The 24,714-nt window shown below is 40.1% G+C and overlaps 1 protein-coding gene across 2 annotated transcripts; it reads left to right on the plus strand.

Annotated features, from left to right (window-relative positions):
* Positions 1 to 79: 79 nt before the first annotated feature.
* SLC25A32 (solute carrier family 25 member 32) lies at positions 80 to 24,714 on the plus strand. Of its 2 annotated transcripts, XM_070477307.1 has the most exons (8): positions 512 to 577; positions 14,354 to 14,496; positions 17,108 to 17,258; positions 19,488 to 19,573; positions 21,254 to 21,414; positions 21,766 to 21,879; positions 22,192 to 22,337; positions 23,329 to 24,714. In XM_070477307.1, coding segments are annotated over exons 2-8 (798 nt in total). In that variant the 5' UTR covers positions 512 to 577; positions 14,354 to 14,495; the 3' UTR covers positions 23,468 to 24,714. The 2 variants fall into 2 exon arrangements, with proteins under 2 accessions (XP_020729728.1, XP_070333408.1); XM_020874069.2 differs by lacking the exon at positions 14,354 to 14,496 and having other exon boundaries at positions 80 to 577.

A 24,714-nucleotide genomic window follows, 5' to 3' on the forward strand; every position in this document is an offset into this window, starting at 1 on the left:
ACTTCCGCGGAGCGGAAACCGGCCTCAGATGGGCCCTGCGGCGCTCCGTAGTCGTGCAGACAAAGGTTGGCTGGGGGCGGTGCTTCATCTGTGTTCTCAGATCCACGCCCTTCAGCCTAAGCCGGGCCGCGGAGGTGGGCGAGGCGGGAGGTGGGCGAGGCGGGGGCGGGGCCTTGACGGAGGCGCCCCGCCCCGCTGCCCATTCTCTGCCTTGTCCGCTTGATGTGCGGAGGCGCCTCTCTCGTCAGTCACTCGTGTGCTTAGGTCTCTCGGCTTCACCCTCGCGTCAGCGTGACTCCACGCGCGGGTGCCGGAAGTGGGCTCGTGCCCTGCGGTTTCTGCTCCAGCGCGGCGACCGTCGCCACGGTGGCGGCCACTGCATCTCGTCCCCCGCCCGCGGTATCAGCGGACCCTGAGCCCATGACAGGCCAGGGCCAGTCGGCGTCCGGCTTGTCGGCGTGGAGCAGCACAATATTCCGCCACGTCCGCTACGAGAATCTGGTGGCGGGCGTGAGCGGCGGGGTCCTTTCCAACCTCGCGCTGCACCCGCTTGACCTCGTGAAGATCCGCTTCGCGGGTAAGAGACCAGTCAGACCCTGGGCTTCTTGCTGTCACCCCGAACTGAGTGATTAAAGACGCAGAGAGAGGGATTCGCCCTCACCTGCCTCTTGCGTACTGCGGGCGAGGCGAGAGCTGAAGAAGAATACTGTTTGCCTGGACTCCCGTGGGGCCAGATTTGAGGAAAGGGAGTCTGGTTTAAGTGTTCTGGCTGCCGGCGTCCACTTTCCCCCGGTACTGAGGGATGAGAAGAATGGATATAAAAGTCTGAGAAAGGTCCTCATTGGTATAGAATGTGTAACTGAAAAGCCTGCTTTATAAAATAAGAAAGGGTTGATCACATTTCAGGGCTTAAACCTCACACGTGCAAATCGTTCACCCTTGGAGGTACAAGTACCCTCCACCCCCACCCCCACCCCCACCCCCACCTCCAGCTTTTCGAAAGTTCGCTTCACACCACCTCGCTTTTAGGAAAGGCTTTCATTAGTAAGCCTTTTTCTGCTCACCCCCAAATCGGAAAGAATCGAAGAGGATTTTCGCCATTACAAAAAGAAGGCGAAAATCGAGAATAGCAAATTCAGCGTTTGTTTTGCACCAAGCCCTTGAGAGGCAGCGTGCATCGCCAGCGGCGCGAATGGCACCACCAGCTCCCTTCCTAGAAACTACATTCAGCATCTCAGCATCAGTCAGTCATAGCTTTGAACTGTTTCTGTGAGCATGTGCTTTATCTGGATTTATTTTGTGCATTCTTTAGCAAAGTGCGTGTTAAGGTAATTACTTCTTCGCTTTATGCACTTTTGGCCTATATTAAAGCTTTCATGCTTTACTTTAGCATAGCCGGGAAACCTGTATTTGGAAATCTTAGAATAGACACGTGTTTGCCCTCTGGGCTGAGAGGGAAATCCTGGAGTAGGGAGTAATCACATTGTTACAATTTGATAGTAATCAATTGTACAGAATTTTCTTGAAAGTTTGTTGTTGTCCTGTGTAGTATGGTACGGGTCCTTGTGAAGGAATAAGTAGCTAGAATCCAAATAGTACAAGTTTTTATTTAGCTTTATTGAGTTAAGTGCACTAAGTGAATTAACTGTATGGAAATTAAGGAAATACTTTAAAAGTTAAACTCAACATAAAATTCTGAAAAAGATAGCTTCAAAAAATGTCTTTCATAACTTTATTTGGAAACTATTTTCTGGCATTTCAGTTCCCTTACTGAAAGTGAGGTCCAGCTGCTTTTGCCTCAAAAGCAAATGAAGAGGCAAAGTTGGTAGAAAGGAAACTTTGCTTTATTTTGGAGGCTGAAACTGGAGGCAGGGACAGACTCTTGTCCCCAGGCTGAATTCCCTCCCTGCAATTGACAATCAGTGGGAAAGGACGTTTATAGGTGGAGGAAGCAGGTTACAGGTAAAAACAGCACAGGCAGCCCGACAGTCATCTTGAAATTGGTCATGCAGCATAAATTGATTGTTGTAAGTACAGCTAGTCTTCAGTTCGAGGGTCCATTTGTTCTCATTTCTTTGAGGCTAGTTCTTAGAATTGTGGCAGCTAATGTCATGGCTACAGTTTTGGTCATCATGTAGTTATCTTCTGCCACCGGATGGATGTTTCAGTATCTATAAAACTGGTTAAAGGATATGGCTCAGAATATTATTTATAGCCCTTGAAGAGGAATGAAAGGTCCTTGACTTTGCTTAATGATAAACTATTAGTATTTGGTCCTGTTGGACTGTTTTTCCTTTGCTTCTGTATTTTCTCACTTTTCAATTAAACTTATTTGACTAAAGTTTTTCTACAGACAGAAGGCTGGTAGATGATGGAGTTGGAGGAAGGGAAGGACTAGACAGTCCTGCTCTATTTAATTACTACAAGTTAAGGCCTACCTTGAGAATTAAATCTGCAGAAGTGGTTTATCTTAGAGTTAGGAGATTCTCTTCTGTTCACTTGTATCTTAGCCTTTTAACATTTGTATAGGATATAGAAGCACCTAAATAAAGTGCTTGCCCTTAGGAAACTTAGATTGTAATTTTAGTCTTGCTGCTGCTAAGTTGCTTCAGTCATGTCTGACTCTGTGCGACCCCAGAGAAGGCAGCCCACGGGGCTCCCCCGTCCCTGGGATTCTCCAGGCAAGGACACTGGAGTGGGTTGCCATTTCTTTCTCCGATGCGTGAAAGTGAAAAGTGAAAGTGAAGTTGCTCAGTTGTGTCCGACTCTTTGCTACCCCATGGACTGCAGCCCACCAGGCTCCTCCATCCATGGGATTTTCCAGGCAAGAGTACTGGAGTGGTTGCCATTGCCTTCTCCGAATTTTAGTCTTGAGACTCAGTCAAATAGAGTAGTAACGGTAGACAACATAAAATTAAGGTCAAAATGGAATAAATCCAAATACCAAAACAGGAGTAGTAGACTGTTGAGAAAGTTATAGATTGGTGATGGCCATATGTATCTGTATCTGTAAAAAGTCTGATTAGTCTTGAGGTTTGCCAGAGAAGGACAAAAATTTTGACAGCTGGAGAGGAGAGAAGAAGCCATTGAAAATTAGTGAAAATTATGGAGGGTTCTCCCTAGAAGAGAACCCACAAAGACAGGTAATTTCCATGGAGTTTACCATACATGCACAAATAAGAATTACAACAACAAGGAATATTCATTGAGTGTTTACTTGAAATAAGAGCAATGAACTAAGAACTTTTCTTATGTTAGATCATTTACTGCTCTGGACAACACTGTGAATTTATTATTCCTGATACACAGATGAGGATAATTGGAGTTGACTAACTTGCCCAAGTCGTAAGTTATCTGAGATTTGAATCTAGATCTGAGTTAAGTCTAACTCAAAACCCTCTGGCACTTAAGCCTTACCCCAGTAATTCCTGGTATACTGTGACTTGAACATGAAGGCAAGAATTCTGGATTTGGCTGCAGGTGCAGACCTATGTGACTTGGTATTTATCAATTATATGTAAGAGCAAAAGAGGTGATGGTTGAGATGATCATTTTAGTGTGCTTGGCCTGGTGAGTTTAAGACAGTGCTGTGGTGCAGACTATGCCTGAGAAAAGGGGATTCTTGGTACCTGAGAATATTGGTAACATTAATTAAATGGAGAACATATTAGGAGACCAGTGGGACTGAAGTGACAGTTAAGGCAATCAAGATAGGAGGACAAAAGTAAAGATCTAGGAGTTGAAGCAGTTGAACAGAAGTTGAACTGTGTAACAAGAAACCCCCAGTGTGGCTGTGCATAGCACAAGTGTGGCTGTGAAAAGGTGATAGAAAAGAAAACTTAGGAAGATGAATAACTGAAATCAAAATATCATATAGTTGACTGACCATCAGCATTAATGCTAGGATATTTAATGCTTTCATAAAATTAAGCCCTTTTAATAAAATTACAATACCTAGTGATGGGGATGTTAGTCTTGACCATTAAACCAAATGTGCAGTATTTCAATGAGTTCAGTTGCAAATTGAAATTCAGAGGTGTCCACAATAGTCGAAGGAGTAGAAATCATTTCGTGTGAGAAATAACTGGAGGAACTAGTTTAACTTATGAGATGGGAGGGACTTAAGGTATTTAGAGAACTGCCATGTGAGAAAGGGAGCTGCCTTATTGCAGGTAATCTGAAAGGCAGAGGTTGGGTGGAAATGACAGGGAAGCAGGTTTTGGCCTGGCAAAGTGGTGGTGCTCAGAAGTGAAACTGGTGATGAATACTAGTGGCTCAGCAATTGGATGACAATGGCTGGAAGACATTTTTGTGGTGGGTGGAAAGGTCACTTGAGATGATTATTGAGGCCCCTTATTACTTCAAGATATCATTTTAAGCCATGAAGAATGGTGAGTGGGAGCCTTAACAAAGAATGTGAAGTAAAAATAGTAATTTTCTAAAATAACTTGAAATCCTAATAGTGTATAGGTTAATCTAAGGAACCTAACTGTAGAGCGCCCTTAACAAGAATAGCATACAGTCAATTTTTGTATGTATATGGTATTGCAGGACCTGGTAGCATAAATAATAACTTACTGAATGCTTGCTATGTGCCAGGCATGCTTTTAAGACTTGCTTTATATGTATTGAAGAAAGTGAAAGTGAAGTTGCTCAGTCGTCTCCGACTCTTTGCGACCCCATGGACTGTAGCCTACTAGGCTCCTCCGTCTATGGGATTTTCCAGGCAAGAATACTGGAGTGGGTTGCCATTTCCTTCTCCAGGAGATCTTCCCAACCCAGGGATTTATTAACTCACTTAATTCTCTCTTTTATGAGAGTTTCTGTTATTTTCTCCATTTTGTGAGTGAGAAAACTCAGGCACAGAGTAATCTAGTAACTTACTCGGGGTTACGGAGTAAGTGTTGAAATAGGGATTCAAACCCAGGAAGTCTGATTCCATAGCTTTTACTGTTAGACTGAAACCTTAAATGGGTCGTTTGGAATATCTAAAGGGTAAAATGCTAGAGGTTGAAATGAAATGATTCCAGAAAGTTAAGCTTCCAGATTGACACATCTTTTATGCCATGTAAAAATTGAAACCAGGTCTGGATGTTAGGAATGAGGTCAGGACTGTTGTTCAGTTGCTAAGTCATATCCGACTCTTTTCAGCCCCATGGATTGCAGCACTCCAGGTTTCTGTGTCCTTTGCTATCTTCCAGAGTTTGCTCAAACTCATGTCCATCAAGTCTGTGATGCCATCTGACCATCTCATCCTCTGTCTCCCCCTTCTCCTCCTGCCTTCAATCTTTGCCAGCATCAGGGTCTTTTGCAATGAGTCAGTTCTTCACATCAGGTAGCCAAAGTATTGGAGCCTCAGCATTAGTTCTTCCAATGAGTATTCAGGACTGATTTCCTTTGGGATTAACTGGTTTGATCTCCTTGCTGTCCAAGGGACTTTCAAGAGTATTCTTCAGCACCAGAGTTCAAAAACAGTTTGAGATCGGAACTGGAGTTGTGGAAACCAAAGCCTGAGGGTAGAAATTGAAACTACATAGTGATTGAGAGACTAACCCTGCTGAGTGGAAAGAGTGCCTAAAAACCAGCATTTAAAGGATGGGTGGAACAGGAGACCGCAAGAAAATGTAACTGTCAAAGTAAGAGAGAAATCAGGAAAGAGTGAAACCAGCCCAGGGAGGTAAACGATGTCAGATGTGGTCACGGGATAAAGAGAGGAATCCCGAAGTGCACGTGGAGGTCTTTAAACTGCAGTAGCAGGTGGAGGCCACACCTGCCTTCGGTGGATTGAGAAGCAACGGAGGTGAGAACGTCCACGCTGAGATTGTAGTTCCCTCTTCCAGAAGCTTTACTGACAGGGAGGCACTGGGATCTGAAAGGAGACACTCAGGAGATGAGATAATTTGAGTTTTTATTTTGTTGGGAAAAAACTAAAAAATGAGGACAAGATTGGAGATGGAGGCCAGAAGATAATTAGTGAGATTTCTAAGGGGTTCTAAGCAAACAGAATCTAGAGCAGTCTCTCTCAAGCTTTTCTGGTCGCAACCCTCAGTAGGAAATTTTTTTTTTCTTTTTGTTTTCCAAAACTTTTTATTCTGTTTTGGGGAATAGCTGATTGACAGTGTCGTGGTGGTTCGGATGAACAGTGAAGGGACTCAGCCATACTTACACATGTATCCATTCTCCTCTGAATGCCCCTCCCATCCAGGCTGGCACATAACATTGACCAGAGTTCCATGTGCTATACAGTAGGTCCTTGTTGGTTATCCATTTGAAATAAAGCAGTGTGTTCGTGACCTTTCCAAAGTCCCTAACTATCCCTTCCGCCCGGCAACCATAAGTTCAATTTCTAAGTCTGTGAGTCTCTAGGAAATAAATTTTTATCTTAGCTATCTAATGTGAGCACACACTCGTGCCTGGAGAATCCCAGGGACAGAGGAGCCTAGTGGGCTGCTGTCTGTGGGGTAGCACAGAGTCGGACACGCCTGAAGAGACTTAGCAACAGCAGCAAGCACACACATACTACTGAAACAGGTTTCATAAAGCAATACTTATCCTTACTGCCTGTGATGTCATTTATATTCTACTCCAGTCTGTTGTTGGTGGCGGTTTTTGTTTTGTTTGTTTGCTTCTTTTTTTTTTTTTTTTTTAATGATCTGCTCAATCAGTTTCTGGACCTATCTGCAGCTTTCAAAATGCTGAGATAGAGTACCAGTAGAGGGGATTGGTTTTATTTATTAAGAGAGACCAGATCTTCAGTGTGACAGAGGAAAGGAGGGATAAAACTAACATGCAGCTAATGAAACAGGTTGTAATAGGGTAGTTAAAATTAGTGTCCCCTGTCTTGGCTCCCTCTTGCTCAGCAAACTTTTCTTTCTTCCCATTATGTCTGTTGGGCTTCCCTTGTGACACAGTTGGTAAAGAATCCCCCTGCAATGCAGGAGACCTGGGTTTGATTCTTGGGTCAGAAAGATCCCCTAGAGTAGGACATGGCAACCCACTCCAGTATTTCTTGCCTGGAAAATTCCATGGACAGAGGAGCCTGGTGGGCTACAGTCCATGGGGTCTCAAAGAATCAGACATGACTGAGTGCACATGCACACAGTTGTGTCTGTTGGCATCTTTGAGTACTGTCACAGGCCATTATAACAGTTATGCAGGAAGTATTTAGATGTAACTACAACATTTTCAGTGGCAAGTATTTTTGAGACCATTATGAGGCCATTTAGGCCAAAAATATTCACTGTATTTTATATATATAGCTATTGTAATTCAACTTTAGAGAGGCCCTAATTCAGACCCTCTTCATCTCAGTAACTGTGTAGTCGTCTCTTGTTTTCTTGCTTCCAGGTTTTCCACCTTCAAATGCATTCCCCCCAGGGTACCAGGGTCTCCTTTCTAAACATATATTTGATTATCTTAGGCACACCTGAACCCAAGTTTGAGAAATCTGGGACTTTGATCATAGGTTTGATCATAGGCAAATGTTCTTTTGTGATTTTCAGGAATGTTTGCAATTGAGCCTGTCTTAGTCTGCTAGGGCTACCATAACAAAATACCACAGGCAGGGTGGCTTAAACCACAGAAATTTATTTTCTCCTAGTTTTAGGGGCTTGAAGTCCAAGATCAAGGGACCAGCAGGGGTGGTTTCCAGGTGGGGCCTTTCTCCTTGGCTTGCACATAACTGCCTTCTGACAGTGTCCTCACAGGACTTTTCTCAGTGTGTATGCATTCCTGCTGTGTCTTCCTCTTTGTAAGGACACCAATACTGCTGAATTAGGGTCCCGCCCTTATGATCCTGTTTAATCCTAATTACCTCCTTATAGGCCCTGTCCCAAGTACCCTCACACTGGGGGTTAGGGCTTCAATATATGAACTGGAGGAAGGATGCAATTCCTTAAAGAGTCCCTTGTCCTGCTTCATAAGCTAATTTCCTACCATCCTTTCCCTCTAAGAGCTGTGCACTTCAGCTGTCCCATGTCCCCAGGATTCTCCCCAACAGCACCAGGTGCTCTGATGCTCCATGTATTTGTACCAGCTGTCCACTGGTCTGGAGAGAAATGCTCTCTTCTTTTCCCAAGAACAAGTTTCTAACCAGTCTTCAGGACTCTACCCTTTGTCTGCTCTCACCCTCCTGTCACCCTCCTGTCACCCTCCTGCCTCTCTCCAGGTGCTCCTGCATATAGTGGTGATCGTGTTTCTTCCTTATTCCTGTAGCTCTTCCTAGGTGTACCACCGTGCTTATGACTTTGTCATGAGATTGTCTGCCCATTCTGCCTTGAGAATCTATCTTCCTCAGGGTCAGAGTTCGTGTCATACTTGGACTTATATTCCTTCTTTGCCTGGCAATGGTAAAGAATCAATACATTGTTTTCTTAATTTTTTAAACAAAATTTATCTGTGAACAAATGAATATTTTTAAAAATTAAAGATTTGGTCCTACATATATGACAAAGTAGATAAAGTTATAATATTAATGAAGTATAGGGTACAGAATGATGTTGCCTATTACTGAGATACTTCACACTGTATATTTCTAGGATTAAAATACTTCTCAAAACAAAGGAATCATTGGTTCATATATAAATCAATGATTTTGTGTGATTTCTTTTTTTTTTTAACCTCAAAAGAAAAATTGTGTTTGAGCTTATTGAAAGGAAAACTTACTTAGAAGGCATTTAATACAGGAAAATGAGCCATGAAATCCAAGGGAACCACCAGAAAGATTATAAAGTACACAGCAAAACATTTCTTGACAGCTAGTTACTCAGCTACATCCCTTTAAACTTATATTTTATAAAACTCACAACAGCCTGTGAGGTAGGGAATATTTATCCCCAGTTTATAAAAGAGGATGCTAAAGCTCAGGTAGAAAACTCCAGGTGGCTAATGAGGGACGTTAAATATCAAAACCCAGATCTTCTAACAAAGCCTAGTGCACTTTAATCTCACTTCATGGTGTAACATTGTCAGGGTTAATGATGAAAGAAACTGACTTTCCCCCTTTGCCTGGCATGGGAAAATAGTCTTTCCTTGCCAGGTTGCAGTATGCACAGTAAAGTAGTGGCAAGGGTACACTGAAATAGGTATGCCTGGACATGACTAGTGGACTGTAATTTGTATAAGTTTTCTGGGGGACAGTTTCAGTGTGAAATTTGTAACATTAAATTTATACCCTTTAACCCCTTCTAATTCCCCTTCTAACTATATAAGGATTTGTGCAAATTGTTGACCAGAAATTTCTTTAGAGACCTTTCGATAATAGCAAAGAGGGAAAAACAATTCACATGTCAAGCAGAGGATTGTTTGTCCGAATGATGGGATATCTGTGAGAGGCATCACCATCATATCATTGTTCAGATCTTATTTTTGAAAGGCTTTAGAAATCTTTTTTTTGGTGGGAAGGAGGGGATCTTTTGAAAATCCTATTTTACCATATATTTATTTTATAAAAACATAATCAGTATTATAAAATTGGCATTCTCTTTCATTCCATTTCCCTGTAGGAAACAGAAGACACATTCAAAATAGGATAGCTCTGGAGCACTGTTGTTGTTCAGTAGCTAAGTCATATCTGACTCTTTGTGACCCCATGGACTGCAGCACTCCAGGCTTCTCTGTCCTTCACTGTTTCCCAAAGTTTGCTCAAGTTCATGTCCTTTATTAGTAATCCTATAACTATCTCATCCTTTGCAACCCTCTTCTCCTTTGGCTTTCAATCTTTCCCAGCATCAGGGTCTTTTCCAATGAACCTGCTATTCACATCAGGTGGCCAAAATGTTGGAGTCCTTCCAGTGAATATTCAAAGTTGATCTCCTTTAGGATTGACTGGTTGATCTCCTTGCAGTCCAAGGGACTCTCAAGAGTCTTCTCCAACACCACAATTCAAATGCATCAATTCTTCAGTGTTCAGCCTTCTTTATGGTCCAACACTCACATCCATACATGACTGCTGGGAAAACCATAGGTTTGATTATATGGACCTTTGTTGGAAAAGTGATATCTTTGCTTTTTAATATGCTGTCTAGGTTTGTCATAGCTTTCCTTCCAAGAAGCAAGCATCTTCCAATTTCATGGCTATAATCACCACCCACAGTGACTCTGCAGCCCTAGAAAAGAATATCTGTCACTGCTTCTACGTTTTCCTCTTCTCTTTGCCTTGAAGTGATGGGACCGGATACCATAATCTTACTTTTTTGAATGTTGAGTTTTAAGCCAGCCTTTCACTCTCCTCTTTCCCCCTCATCAAGAGGCTCATTAGTTTCTCTTTGTTTTCTGCCGTTAGAGTGGCATCCTCTGTATATCTGAGGTTGTTGATATTTCTCCCAGCAATCTTGATCCCAGCTTGTGCTTCATCCAGCCCATCATTACACATGAGGTACTCTGCATATAACTTAAATAAACAGGGTGACAATATACAGCCTTGTTGTACTCGTTTTCCCAGTTTTGAACCAGTCAGTTGTTCTATGTAAGGTTCTAATTGTTGCTTCTTGACCCAGATACAGGTTTCTCAGGAGACAGGTAAGGTGGTCTCGTATTCCCATCTCTCAATAAATTTTCCAGTTTGTTGTGATCCACACAGTCAAAGGGTTTAGCATAGTCAGTGAAGCAGAAGTTGATATTTTTCTGAAATCCCTTTGCTTTCTTTATGATCCAGTCAATGTTGGTAGTTTGATCTTTGATTCCTCTGCCTTTTCTAAATCCAACTTGTATATCTGGAAGTTCTTGATACACATACTGTTAAAGCCTAGCTTGAAGGATTTGGGGCATAACCTTACTAACATGGGAAATGAGTGCAATTGCCTGGTAGTTTGAAAATTCTTCAGCATTGCCCTTCTTTAGGATTGGAATGAAAACTGACCTTTTCCAGTCCTGTGGCCACTGCTGAGTTTCCACATTTGCTGGCATATTGAGTGCAGCAAAAGGACTGTTTACAAAGATGTAAGCAGGTTAGTAGGACAAGGCTGTATGTTCTCACCCTGTTTATTTAACTTATACGGAGAGAACATCATGCAAAATGCCAGACTGGATGAATCACAAGCTGGAATCAAGATTGCAGGGAGAAATAACAATAACCTCAGATATGCAGACACCACCACCCTAATGGCAGAAAGCAAAAAAGAATGACAGAGCCTCTTGACGAAGGTGAAAGAGGAAAGTGAAAAGGCTGGCTTAACACTCAATGTTCAAAAAACTAAGATCATGGCATCTTGGCATCACTTCATGGCAAACTTGGGCTCCAAAATCACTGTGGATGGTGGCTGCAACCATGAAATTAAAAGATGCTTGCTGCTTGGAGGAAAAACTATGACAAACCTAGACAGTGTATTAAAAAGCAGAGACATCACTTTGCTGACAAAGGTCTGTATAGTCAAACCTATGGTTTTTCCAGTAGACATATACAGATATGAAAGTTGCACCATAAAGAAGACAGCATCAAAGAATTGATGCCTTCAGATTGTGGTGCTGGAGAAGACTCTTGAGAGTCCCTTGGACTGCAAGGAGATCAAACAAGTCAATCCTAAAGGAATCAACCCTGAATATTCATTGGAAGGACTGATGCTGAAGTTCCAATACTTTGGCCACCTGATGGGAAGAGCTGATTCACTGGAAAAGACCCTGATGCTGGGAAAGATTGAAGGCAAAAGGAGAAGAGGGTGGCAGAGGGTGAGATGATTGGATTGTATCACCAACTCAATGGACATGAATTTGAGCAAACTCCAGGAGATAGGGAAGGACAGGGAAACCTTGCAACCATGGGGTTGCAAAGAGTCAGAATGACTTAGGGACTGAACAACAACAATGCATCTTATAGGAAAACCACAAGGAATAATGCAGTATTTGGGTACTAGAAACAGTTTGGGCTGTTGTCACCTGAAGGGCCCCAGACAGGGAGAGTCATTGAGAGAGGGTCACCTTGAGAGGAACTTTGAGCTTCAGTAGAGGAATGCAGCCTACCCAAGGCAACCTCCACAAGAATAAATATTAATATCTGCATCTGCTCTCTTCTATCCCTTTCATCTGCCTGGGCTCACCACCAGCCCAACTCAACTAGAAGCTAGAGGCAACATCAGACTTCTAGGGCAGAACATGGTAGAGAAGAGTAGACTCTGGTTCTGGAAAGGAAATGGAAGATATTCAGGCTGTATCAATTGAGCACATGTATTTTGAGAGCCTACAATGTACAAAGCACTATGATAGGAGTGTGCATATTGCAATGAAAAATAGTCTCTGCTCTCACAGAGCAATGAGAAGCCAAGATAATTGAACAAAACAAACAACCCCACTAATTATTGCAATGAAGAGTATTTTATTATGGTAGGGAATGTATGGTATGCCATGGGAAACTGCGTCTCAAGGGTAGGAAGGTATCCCCAAAAGAAACGATTGTTAAACTGAGACCTGAAAGAGGAATCAAAGTTACTTGTGTGAAGGAATAGTTAAGAAGAGAATTTTCATGGCAGACCATCAATAGCCTGTGCCAAAGTGTTAAGGTCAGAGGCTGTGTTAAGAACTGAAAATTGTTGAACATTCTAGCAATTTTCCTCAAATATTTTGAAGTGTTGGCTTCAGTGAGCCAAGTACTATGCAGTAAGTTCCCTAAGGCAGCTTTGTTGAATACAGAGAGAGAATGAAGAGGAGACAGGGGCTTGTGGTAGAAGAGTAATGGAGGGTCTTATGTAATGTGTTAAGGAATAATGTTCTTTATTGTTTGGGGCGTAGAATAGTTTTAAGTATAATAAGTGACTTATTGAAATGCACATTTCTAGAAGGATTTCTCAACCTGCAGTGCAACTACTGGGGTAAGGCAGCAAAACTGGAATAAGAAAGCTAATTTAATTTCTATTGCTAGTGAAGAAGTGATGGTGTCCTAAAGTAGGGCAGTGGCAATGTGAACTGAGAGACATGGATGGGTCCAGGAGAGACTTGTGATGTAGAATCAACAGGATGTTTTAATTGGTAAGAGGTTGTGAAAGGAGGAGTGTTTGTGGACTCTGGTGTCTGTCCAGGTTTCTGTCTTGAGCATCTGTATAGATGGTGTGTTAGTTGCTAAGCCAGGTCCTACTCTTGAGACATTGTGGACTGTAGCCTACCAAGCTCCTCTGTCCATGGGATTCTCCAGGCAAAAATACTGGAATGGGTTGCCATTCTCTTCTCCAAGGGATCTTCCTGACCCAGGAGTCAAACCAGAGTCTCTGAATTGCAGGCAGATTCTTTACCATCTGAGCCACCAGAGAACCCCTGTTTATTGACTAACACAGAGTAGTGAATAAGAGCATCTTCAAAAGGGATGGAGAAAACTAGTTCAGCTTTGGATTTGTTCAAGTTGCAGTGTTTGTTAGTTGCATTATTTATGTAGATTTGAAGATCAACAAAAAGTTCTGATCTAGAGTTAGTTCAGTTCAGTCGCTCAGTCATGTCCAACTCTTTGTGACCCATGGACTGAAGCATGCCAGGCCTCCTTGTCCATCACCAACTCCTGGAGTTTACCCAAACTCATGTCCATTGAGTCAGTGTTGCCATCCAGCCATCTCATTCTCTGTCGTCCCCTTCTCCTCTCGCCTTCAATCTTTCCCAGCATCAGGGTCTTTTCAAATGAGTCAGTTCTTCGCTTTAGGTGGCCAAAGTATTGGAGTTTCAGCTTCAACATCAGTCCTTCCAATGAACATTCAGGACTGATTTCCTTTAGGATGGACTGGTTGGATCTCCTTGCAGTCCAAGGGACTCTCAAGAGTCTTCTCCAACACCACAGTTCAAAAGCATGAATTCTTCAGTGCTCAGCTTTCTCTATAGTCCAACTCTGACATGCATACATGACCACTGGAAAAATCATAGCCTTGACTAGACGGACCTTTGTTGACACTGGCATTTATATCCACAGACAAAAAAGAAAGGGAGGAAATATACTACAATAAGGGCAGTCATCTTGGAGTGGCGGCTTTGGGCATGGTTTTTATTTTCTTTATGCCTTCCTATTAGAGGAGGAAATGGCAACCCACTCCAGTATTCTTGCCTGGAAAATTCCATGGACAGAGGAGACTGGCAGGCTACAGTCTATGGGGTCGCAAAGAGTTGGCCACGACTGAGTGACTGAGTACCTGCTTTCCTATATTTTGGAAATGTTCTGCAGCATACATGTTTTGCTATTTAAAATACCATTTTTAATGACTGTATGCTGAAAGTGAAAGTGAAGTTACTCAGTCATGTCCAACTCTTTGCAACCCCGTGGACTGTGGCCCGTCTGGCCCCTCTGTCCATGGAATTCTCTAGGCAAGAATACTAGAGTGGGTTGCCATTTCCTTCTCCAGGGGATCTTCCTAACCCAGGTTTTGAACTGAGGTCTCTTGCATTGCAGGCAGATGCTTTACCGTCTGAGCCACCAGGAAAGCTTTCCCTTCTCCAGGGGATCTTCCCAACCCAGGGATCGAACCCAGGTCTCCCGCATTGCAGGCGGATTCCTTACCAGCTGAGCCACAAGGGAAGCCCAGGAATACTGGAGTGGGTAACCTATCCCTTCTCCAGCAGATCTTCCCAACCCAGGAATTTAACCGGGGTCTCCTGCATTGCAGGCAGATTCTTTACCAACTGAGCTATCAGGGAAGCCCAATTGTATGCTAGTTTAATATTTATTACATGAAGGAGGTTTTAAAAATTACTTCAGCTGGAGATATGAAGCATCTGAAGATGTTCTTGGGTGAAAGATAACAGAAATAAAAGTTTAAAAGTTTCCCCTAGGCCTGCATTGTTTTATTTGATTACAAAAAGTACGTCATCATTGTTTACTTTACATCGTCATTTGTATTGTTGAATTGTCTTTATCATTCTTCCTCTGTAACCACTCATAGCCAGTCTTGTTCTCTGCAGATAGCTACTATTAACCATATGCAGTGTTTCAGCCTATTCCTTTTATAGCTGTCAATCTTTCTGAATATTTATAGTAGTCCACAGTATAGATATATCATAATTTATCTAAACATTTCCCTGTTTTTGGATATTGAAATTACTTTCACTTTTGCCATCACAGAAGATGCTTCAGTGAACATCATTGTATGTGTATCTTTGTAAATTTGTGGCCGTATTTGTATAGGATATATTTTTAGAAATGAAACTGCTAAGTCAAAGAATAATTGCATTTGAATTTTTATTAGATAGTGTTAAACTTCTCTCAAAAAGGCCATGAAAATTTCCCTATAACAAATCATAAAGCTCTTTTAATTCTGAAGGCAAAAAAAGAGAAAAAGCTACATTGTCTAATTTGTATTTTATTGGTAAGGTTGAAAACTCTTTCAGTGCTTCTTTTTTATTGAATACAATATTATATATTACTGGTGTACAGTATAGCAATTCACAGTTTTTAGAGGTTATACTCCACTTATAAAATATTTGCTTAATTTCTCATGTTGTATGTATGACATTCTTTTTAAATTTTTTTTATTTTATATTGAATATAGTTGATCCACAACATTGTGTTAGTTTCCGGTGTACAGCAAAGTGATTCAGTTATATATGCATACGTGTATCTATTCTTTTTCAGAGTCTTTTTCTATGTAAGTTATTAAAGAGTATTGAGCAGAGTTCCCTGTGCTTCACCCCTAGGTCCTTGTTGACTATTTATTTTATATACAGTAGTATGTGTATGTTAATCCGAGCCGTCCGGTTTACCCCTCATCCTCACCTTTCCCCTTTGGTAACCACAAGTTTGTTCTCTAAGTCTGTGAGTCTATTTCTGTTTTATAAATAAGTTGGTTGGTATCATTTTTTTAGATTCCACATGTGAGCAATATCATGTTTGACTTCAATTAGTATGATAGGTCCATCCATATTGCTGCAAATCGCATCATTTTGTTCTTTTGTATTGTTCCATTGTGTATATGTATATCTCTGTGTGTGTGTGTGCTCAGTTGCACAGTCATGTCTGCCTCTTTGCATGTATATATGTATCGTATCTTTATCCACTCATCTGTCATTGGACATTTAAGTTGCTTCTGTGTCTTGGCTATTGTAAATAGTGCTGCAATGAACATTGAGGTGCGTTTATCTTTTTGAATGAGAGTTTTCTCTAGATACATGCCCAGGAATGGGACTGCTGGATCCAAAAGCTTTCAAGTATAATTAGGTCCTCTTTGTTTATTTTTGTTTTTATTTTTATTGCTGTAGGATATGGATCCAAAAAGATTTTGCCACAATTTACGTCAAAGAGTGATCTGCATATGTTTCCCTCTTAGAGCTTTATGGTGTCCATTCTTATATTTAGGTCTTTAACCCATTTTCAGTTTATTTTGTACATGGTGTTAGCGACTGTTCTAATTCCATTCTTTCGCACGTAGCTATCCAGTTTTCCCAGCACACTCATGGAGGGACTGTCTTTTCTCCATTGTACATTCTTGCCTCCTTTGTCACAGATTAATTGGCCGTAAGTGGGTGGGTTTATTTCTGGCGTCTCCATTCTATTCCATTTGACCGTGTGTAATTTTCTGTGAATCAACAGTTTATGTAATTTGCCCGTAAAATTTTTAGGGACTGTTTGTCATTTTCTTATTTGTGAATCCTTTTTTTGTAAATTAGATATATTAAGTCTATATTACTCTTTTTCAATTTCTTTTTGGTTTATGGAATCTTTCATAAAACAGAAGTTACTTAAAATAAGTGCTATCTTTTAAACTTCCAAAACAGATTTGAATTCTTATTTTAAAAATATAGAATGTATATTATTAGTTTTTGTTTTACCCTATCATGTTTTATTAATTTAGAACTTTTGAGAGAAAAGAATGGATGAGATTTTCTACTTTCTATTCTGATGTTGGTGTGTGTGTTGGTGGGGATGGTGGTAAGAGAATTTCCAGAAACATTTATTACATTCTCTGTATTTTCTTTCTTTATCACTGCTCATATTTTTATCCAAATTTTCATTGAAAGCATACTAAGCACTTAAAACTTGGATAAATATATGAATGTATTTTAAAATGTCAAATCCTGGAAAATAATTTTATCAACAAAAAATGATTTTCTTTTAAATTTACCTCCTTTATATGATTGATTGTGTGACATATGTTTGTAGTTCAGAGCTAGAACTTTGCTTCCACCTAACTCTGTGTATCCTTTACTGCAGTGAGTGACGGATTGGAACTGAGACCAAAATATAAAGGAATTTTGCATTGCTTGACCACCATTTGGAAACTTGATGGACTACGGGGACTTTACCAAGGAGTAACCCCAAATGTGTGGGGTGCAGGTTTATCCTGGGGACTCTACTTTTTTTTGTGAGTAGCTCTGGGAGATTTTACAGTTATAAATAAAAAGAAATTTTTGTTTTTAATGATTTTTTAAAAAAATCAGTTGGTGAAGCAAAATGAATCATTTAAGCAGTTTCTCTGACTTCCAAGAGCTAGGAAGCATAGAATGCCTTATTAGTCTCATTTTCTGTAAGCTTTTATCATTTATCAGAGGCATTTGGGAAAAAGTTCTTAATAGGAAGAAGGTAAAAGGATGAGATGAACATTCTTCCAGAAACCATTTCTGTGAGATGCATCAGGAAGGTGGCTTCCCAGAATATGTGTGATTCATACTGAAGTTGAAAGGGCAGAAGTGGACAGATCTTGGAGCCCTCATAAGAACATGTATCACAGGACAGCCTTTTGGGAAAAGAGAGTCAAAACCAGTGCATGACTGAAAGAGTCTGAGGCATGTTTCTTCTTATCTCCTATTTGACCTGCTCCTTCATCTTCATAGCTCATTCATTTTCTCACTCCTTTACTGGCATCACCATTTGTTATTCCTGCCAGTGGATGCTCACTGAAGAAGCCACAGACAGCATCTGTGGCAGCCACATTTCAAGTTACTGAGTATTCAAGGGTGAGGAAACAAAGCGTTATCACCCTGCAGTGGAGGAGCGTGTGCTGCCCTGAGCTTGCCTCTGATATTTGAAACTGAAGCTATGATTGGGGAGGCTTTTGTTTATTACATGAAATTTTAGGGGAATATCAGTTCAGTCGCTCAGTCGTGTCCAACTCTTTGTGACCCATGGACTGAAGCATGCCAGGCCTCCGTGTCTATCACCAACTCCTGGAGTTTACTCAAATTCATGTCCATTGAGTCAGTGATGCCATCCAGCCATCTCATCCTCTGTCGTCCCCTTCTCCTCTCACCTTCAATCTTTCCCAGCATCAGGGTCTTTTCAAATAAGTCAGTTCTTCACTTCAGGTGGCCAAAGTATTGGAGTTTCAGCTTCAACATCAGTCCTTCCAATGAACATTCAGGACTGATTTCCTTTAGGATGGACTGGTTGGATCTCCTTGCAGTCCAAGGGACTCTCAAGAGTCTTCTCCAACACCAGAGTTCAAAAACATCAATTCTTCAATGCTCAGCTTTCTTTATAGTCCAACTCTGACATCCATACATGACTACTGGAAAAACCATAACTTTGACTAGACGAACCTTTGTTGGCAAAGTAATGTCTCTGCTTTTTAATATGCTGTCTAGGTTGGTCATAACTTTTCTTCCAAGGAGCAAGTGTCTTTCTATCTCATGGCTGCAGTCACCATCTGCAGTGATTTTGGAGCCCAGAAAAATAAAGTCTGCCACTGTTTCTCCTGGTATATTTGCCTTTTCCTCTTTTGTGTCCTGTAGTTTACTTGATCTCTCATAATCTTATGGTAGGGTCCAAACCAACCTTAAAATGTTTTGTAAGTGAAAACAAAATAAAAACCAGCCTTAATATTGTTTAAATATTTTTCCTATTTTCAGTTGTAAGGTATGCTTAGATGGGTGAAACTGTATGTATAAAATTTATTGTGTTAATAACTTTAGAGTTGTGTGGATTCTTTAAAGATAGAGTTTCTAAGGGCAAGCCATGTAAGGTTTAATGTGTTGAAATCATCTTAGAACAATATACTTGTTTTATGATGAAATGGATTGGTCAAGTTTGGAAAGATTTATTTAGTTGAAGTCATCTTCCTGGAAGAAGATGGAAATTGGAGTTAGAGAAAAAAGGAGATTGATAACTCCCTTAACTCAGAAGTATTTTGTGGCTGTTTTCCGCCAAGTAAAGCAGAAGTGTCAGTGTTCCATTCAAGTGTGGCTCAATTAGCCAGGTCTTCCCATCCACTTCCCATCACTCTACACATGCTCCTGTTTCCCTATTGAAGCTGCACCTGTTTCTCCATACCTGGCTCAGTGCTGCCTCCTCTGATCAGTAGTAATTTCTTAATCTCTCATGATATCATCTGTGTTATCTTTTGTTATGATTAACAGTTGAGTGTGTGGTGAAAATATTTTACATATGTATTGCCAGCCTTCCATATTTGGGGGGTGGAGATGTTGTAGTCTTCCAGTAAACCCATTATTTGAGAAAGGTCTTATTTTGTGGTTGGATTATGCATTGACTTCCACTTTTGGGATATTGTTAAATTACCCACAGTTTAAAATAGCATTTCCTGCTTTGTGACCCCCATTCAAATATTTATCCCAGTGTTTTTGTTTTATTCTTCCAGTTACAATGCCATCAAGTCATATAAGACAGAAGGCAGAGCAGAACGGTTGGAGGCAACAGAGTATCTCATCTCAGCTGCTGAAGCTGGTAAGGCCCTGTGTGAAATGGAAAACATCAGCTTCCAACTTGGTTTTCACTTTTTTTCTTTATTTGCCTTTTTTCCTGTGAACATCTGAGTTTAATTATGCTCCTCTAACTATACTAATCAGTTACCGCATGAAATTTCTTAGAAGGCAGGTATACTGATGTATTACCCTGAGTAGATTTCAAGAATTTTACTTATCACAAAGGATATAACATTTGGAATGCTTATGACTCTGATTCAAGATGATTTGATATAGAGTTCTTCAACTAAAGTATGATTTCAATCTTCAAATTAAACAATTTAGTAGCCTTGTTTATTGGAGAAGGAAATGGCAACCCACTCCAGTGTTCTTACCTGGAGAATCCCCGGGACGGGGGAGCCTGGTGGGCTGCCGTCTATGGGGTCGCCCAGAGTCAGACACGACTGAAGTGACTTAGCAGCAGTAGCAGCCGCAGCCTTGTTTAATTGCCTCATGTATGTATAATATTCAGACTTATGGGGATGCTCAGGGGTTGTACCTAAAACTGTAAGATGTGGTTCCTGAGGCACAGACCTAGGGTTAATGAATGGGTAGGCATGGTTTTTGGTGGTCTTAAGACAAAGTAGGACTTATAAGTCCTGCTTTGATACCTTGTTATCTTGGTTCTTTTGCAGGGGGTTGGTGGGTGAGCGGAAACGTCATGTCACGCCACACAGTCTCTGAGCACTTAGTTCCCCCACCAGATGTAAAAGCGCTGAGTCCTAATCACTGGACCACCAGGAAATTTCCCCACCCTGGTTTCTTAATGTTTACTGGATTTTTAAAATTTTATAGGTTTATTTTTTAATTGAAGGGTAATTGCTTTACAGAATTTTGTTGGTTTCTGCCAAACCTCAACATGAATCAGCCATAGATATACATAGGTCCCCTCCCTCTTGAACCTCCCTCCAATGTTTACTGATTATTTTTTAAGGCAAGAATTATCTTGCTCATTTTTGAATACCTGCCTAACTGCTGTCAGAGACCTGACTCACTGTAGGACTCAATATTTGTTGAATAAAGGGCTACTTAGGAAATGTAGCAAATGAGAAACTAAATCAGATTATTTATTTATTTATTTATTAACTTGTCACTTTCTGTGAAAAATGTAAATATCACTTCTGTCTTTATGTAGTTATTTAATTTTTGAGGTCTAGTGGCTACTTTGAGTGGGTTTGAGGAAGATTGTGATAAAGCTGAGGTGGGTATACGTGTACACATGCCCAGATGGTTGAGATGCTGGTTTCCTGGTCCTTCTCCCCAGTCTTCAGTCCCTCTGGCTTGTACTGTGTCCTCTTCTTGAGCGTCTGTATCTCTTCATCAGCGTCTGCTTCCCAGGACCTCCATCTGTTCTCCACACCTTGTTTAGGAGCCAGGACATCTTTGCTGTCCTCATACCTCTCAAAGGGAGTGTTTCACATTTTACCTCCTTTTAAATTTACTTCTCACTAACCACATGGAGGACCTTTTAAAACCACCAAAAACTATGTCTACCCATTTGTTAACCCTAGGTCTGTGCCTCAGAGACCACATTTTACAGTCGTAAGTACAACCCCCGAGCACCCCCCATTCTTTATATAAACAGACGGTTCTTAATTCAGATTGTCAGAAGTGAGAAAGTACCTGTATGCTGAGTAATAATAGTATCTAAATCTGATTTCAGGAGCCATGACCCTCTGCATCACCAACCCACTATGGGTAACAAAAACTCGCCTTATGTTACAGTACGATGGTGTTGTTAATGCTTCACAGCGGCAATATAAAGGAATGTTTGATACGCTTGTGAAAATATATAAGTATGAAGGTGTGCGTGGATTGTATAAGGTAATAAATTATTACCAACATATTTCTAATATCTGACAATTGTAATTTCCTTTGACTCTGTTGTCTGAGTTCTGAATGACCTGTAGTCAGTCCTGAAAAAAAGCCAAATTTGGGCAAGGAACAATTTAATGAAAACTGAAATCTGCATTGAAATTGTACTTTAAACCGTTTGTCCTCATTACCATAAGTACTATCATGACGCTGATGGGTGAGAGAAGCACTGTCTAAAACTTTCAATAACCATTTCTCTAAGTCACGCATTGAGGTCACCCATTCCTTACTCCTCTCCCTGTAAGCTGTGGTCCTTTGGTAACTTGCTTGGTTTAGCCTTTTCTTCTTTATCTTTTTTAGGGGTTTGTTCCTGGGCTGTTTGGAACATCGCATGGTGCCCTTCAGTTTATGGCATATGAATTATTGAAGTTGAAATACAACCAACATATCAATAGATTACCAGAAGCACAATTGGTAAGATGAATTTCAAGAAAAAAAAAATTTCTTTTGTATTTACTTTTATGGGCATTTAATAGATGGAAATTTTATCATGTGTAGTAGTATTGCTATGATGAGTACCTACTCTGCCACTAATTTAATTTATAGCTAAATACTCTATAGGCTAATGACACATAAATGTTAAAAGTAGAACAGGTAAATGTTAAAAACAGAGTTTGTGTTAAGAGAGGAAACTGATTTTCACTTATGGATCCACTTCAGTGTTTTCCTATCTTTATTTTTAAAGAAATTCCATCTAAAAAAAAATGTCTTATATTGTCATTTTAGAGCACAGTAGAATATATATCAGTTGCAGCACTATCCAAAATATTTGCTGTGGCAGCAACATACCCCTACCAGGTTATAAGAGCTCGTCTGCAAGATCAGCACATGTTTTACAATGGTGTATTGGATGTAATGACAAAGACATGGAGGTAAGAGCACATATATGTTAGAATGGCTCTTAGGAGGTACCTTATAAATCTTAAACTATCCAGCTGACATTAGTTTTATAGCAAAGACCATGTCTGTGGTGAAGACATGGCTGATGGCTCCTTCCTGAACATATCCCATTTACTACATGAGACTTCACTTCATTTGTAAAATTTGAATTTCTGTGTTGACAGAGTTGTTTATAAAAATCAAATGAGATATGTGAAAGTGCTTTGACAAATTAAATTTTAGGTGTTGTAAACTATTTGAATGGCATTGAGCATAGGGAGTCATAAAAAAACTAATTTAATGTAATTAAGAAGGCCCCACATCTCTACTGGTATCAGGACTTTTGCAAATAACTTGTTTCCGTATGTGGAATAGACACTTGTTCTTTGGTATGGGAAGCCTTAAACTGTTATAGATAGATATCCCCATGTTTCTTTTTAATTCTAAAAGGTCAGAACAGAATATTCACCATTTCAATTCAGTTCACTTCAGTAAATTTGTATTGAGAACCTAAGTGAAAAGTTTCAAGGCCGTATTCCAACTCTAGGCATGAAGGAAATAAAGTTTTATTTTTGTGTGTGCTGTATTTAGTATTGTCTAGCATTTATTTATGAAATGTTTAATGAGTGTGTTAGATCAGTTAATACTCCTACATGTTCATACATTTAAAGGCATCTGGAAGATGGTTATGATTAAAGCGCTTTTTAGCTCATTTTGAGGTGTCCCTGCCCTCTCTTCCTCATTCCCACAAAAGGCATGTAAACCCTACGAATGGTTCATAAACTGTTATTTCAGGACATTGAAAACATGAACTCAAATCCCAGTGAGGTTTAAATGCTGGCTCTGTGCCCTGTCTGCTAAACTTTTGTTTTCAGGCTAGTTCTGTAGGAAATTAAGAGTGTGTGTGTGTGTATGTGTGTGTGTGTGTGTGTGTATATATATATATATTTTTTTTTTTTTTTTTTTTTCTCTCTCGCTCTAAAGGAAAGAAGGCATCGGTGGATTTTACAAAGGGATTGCCCCCAATTTGATTAGAGTTACTCCAGCCTGCTGTATTACCTTTGTGGTATATGAAAATGTCTCACATTTTTTACTTGGCCTGAGAAAAGAGGACATAAACTAAGAGAAGATAATTCCAGTACATCTGCCCAAGGCAGCAACATGCTCCTTTGTATTTGAGACATAAAACTCAGAAGATTACTGCACAGCAACATAGCTCATAATCAAACTTGGTCTATAATCATTAGAAGTCACAGAACGGCTCAGTCTTCACCATGTTTTTCTGCTTTTGCCTTCCCCATGGGTATGGGACTTGGCTACCTCTCCCTGAAATGGCTGCCAGCAACACAACAGTAAAATTGACACCAAGTGGAGAATTTCACAAATTTTCTCCATTTCATTGTCCAAGTAGAAGCTGATTTGCAGCATTTGCTGGATGGATTTGAAGAATGCGCTGCTTTTTCTGAACTCATTTGCCTGGATTGGCTTTAAAAATCAACCTCTGTGCAATAGCAAGAAAATGGCCTCTTAAAAGATGTCATTGATATTTGAAGAGTAAATTAAACGTTAAGGATTTACTGGGAAAGATATTGCCCAAATCCTGACCGTTTTTGAATTGGGAAAGTTTGGTGGGGAAAAAAAATCCTCCATAAATGTGCTTTAGTTTTAATTCAGCTGGAATGCAGTTGAAATTTGAAAAATTCAAGAAGTTATATACTTCTTTTACTTTGAGAAATATCTGACATGTGTTGTCATTCCATCACTACTTTTTTCCCAGAGGCTGGTTTCATAATTTAAAATGTAATCCTGGATCCCACTATTATTTTTTGGCATAGATACTGTCTTTTTAATTTATAAAATCAGAACAAAATCCAGCAGTATTCAGCCCTTATTTAGCCTTCCTGACCGTAAATCAGTAGCTAATAGATAACCTTATATAAATACTAGATGAATGAGAGTATGTTTGTTGACAAACTGAAAATGAAAAGTTTCAACTTTCACTTCAGATTTCAGATACGTGGTTTCAGATCCCAAATAATTGATCAAAGTCAGGTGTAAATACAGATTACTCTAAAGGCCAGTCTTGATTTTACTTTTGAGTTATTGTAATTGTCTATAAATATAAAGGCCTCTGCCCCAAAACGATCCTTATGTCAACAAATATACCCTCAAGTATCTATATAAGGTGATCTATTAGCTACTCCAGTAATTTTTATTTACATATGAATGCTTTTTTGCACTACCATCTATTTGTTGTAAATAAAATATTGTGGTTTTCAAAGCCATATTTAAATGGTTCTTGGAAAAGAGGTCTATTTTTTATATTTTAAAAATGGCTTTGTTTTAAAAATAAAGATGAAATGATCAGTA

The sequence above is a fragment of the Odocoileus virginianus genome, chromosome 15 (assembly GCF_023699985.2).
Source record: "Odocoileus virginianus isolate 20LAN1187 ecotype Illinois chromosome 15, Ovbor_1.2, whole genome shotgun sequence".
NCBI lineage: Eukaryota > Metazoa > Chordata > Mammalia > Artiodactyla > Cervidae > Odocoileus > Odocoileus virginianus.

Bases quoted from the DNA above. Each gene is read 5' to 3' on its own strand.
- SLC25A32 (XM_020874069.2), top strand. From the start codon at position 421: ATGACAGGCCAGGGCCAGTCGGCGTCCGGCTTGTCGGCGTGGAGCAGC. The intron at 578-17,107 runs GTAAGAGACCAG...CCTTTACTGCAG, and splicing joins CGTGAAGATCCGCTTCGCGG to TGAGTGACGGATTGGAACTG. The intron at 17,259-19,487 runs GTGAGTAGCTCT...TTATTCTTCCAG, and splicing joins TGGGGACTCTACTTTTTTTT to TTACAATGCCATCAAGTCAT.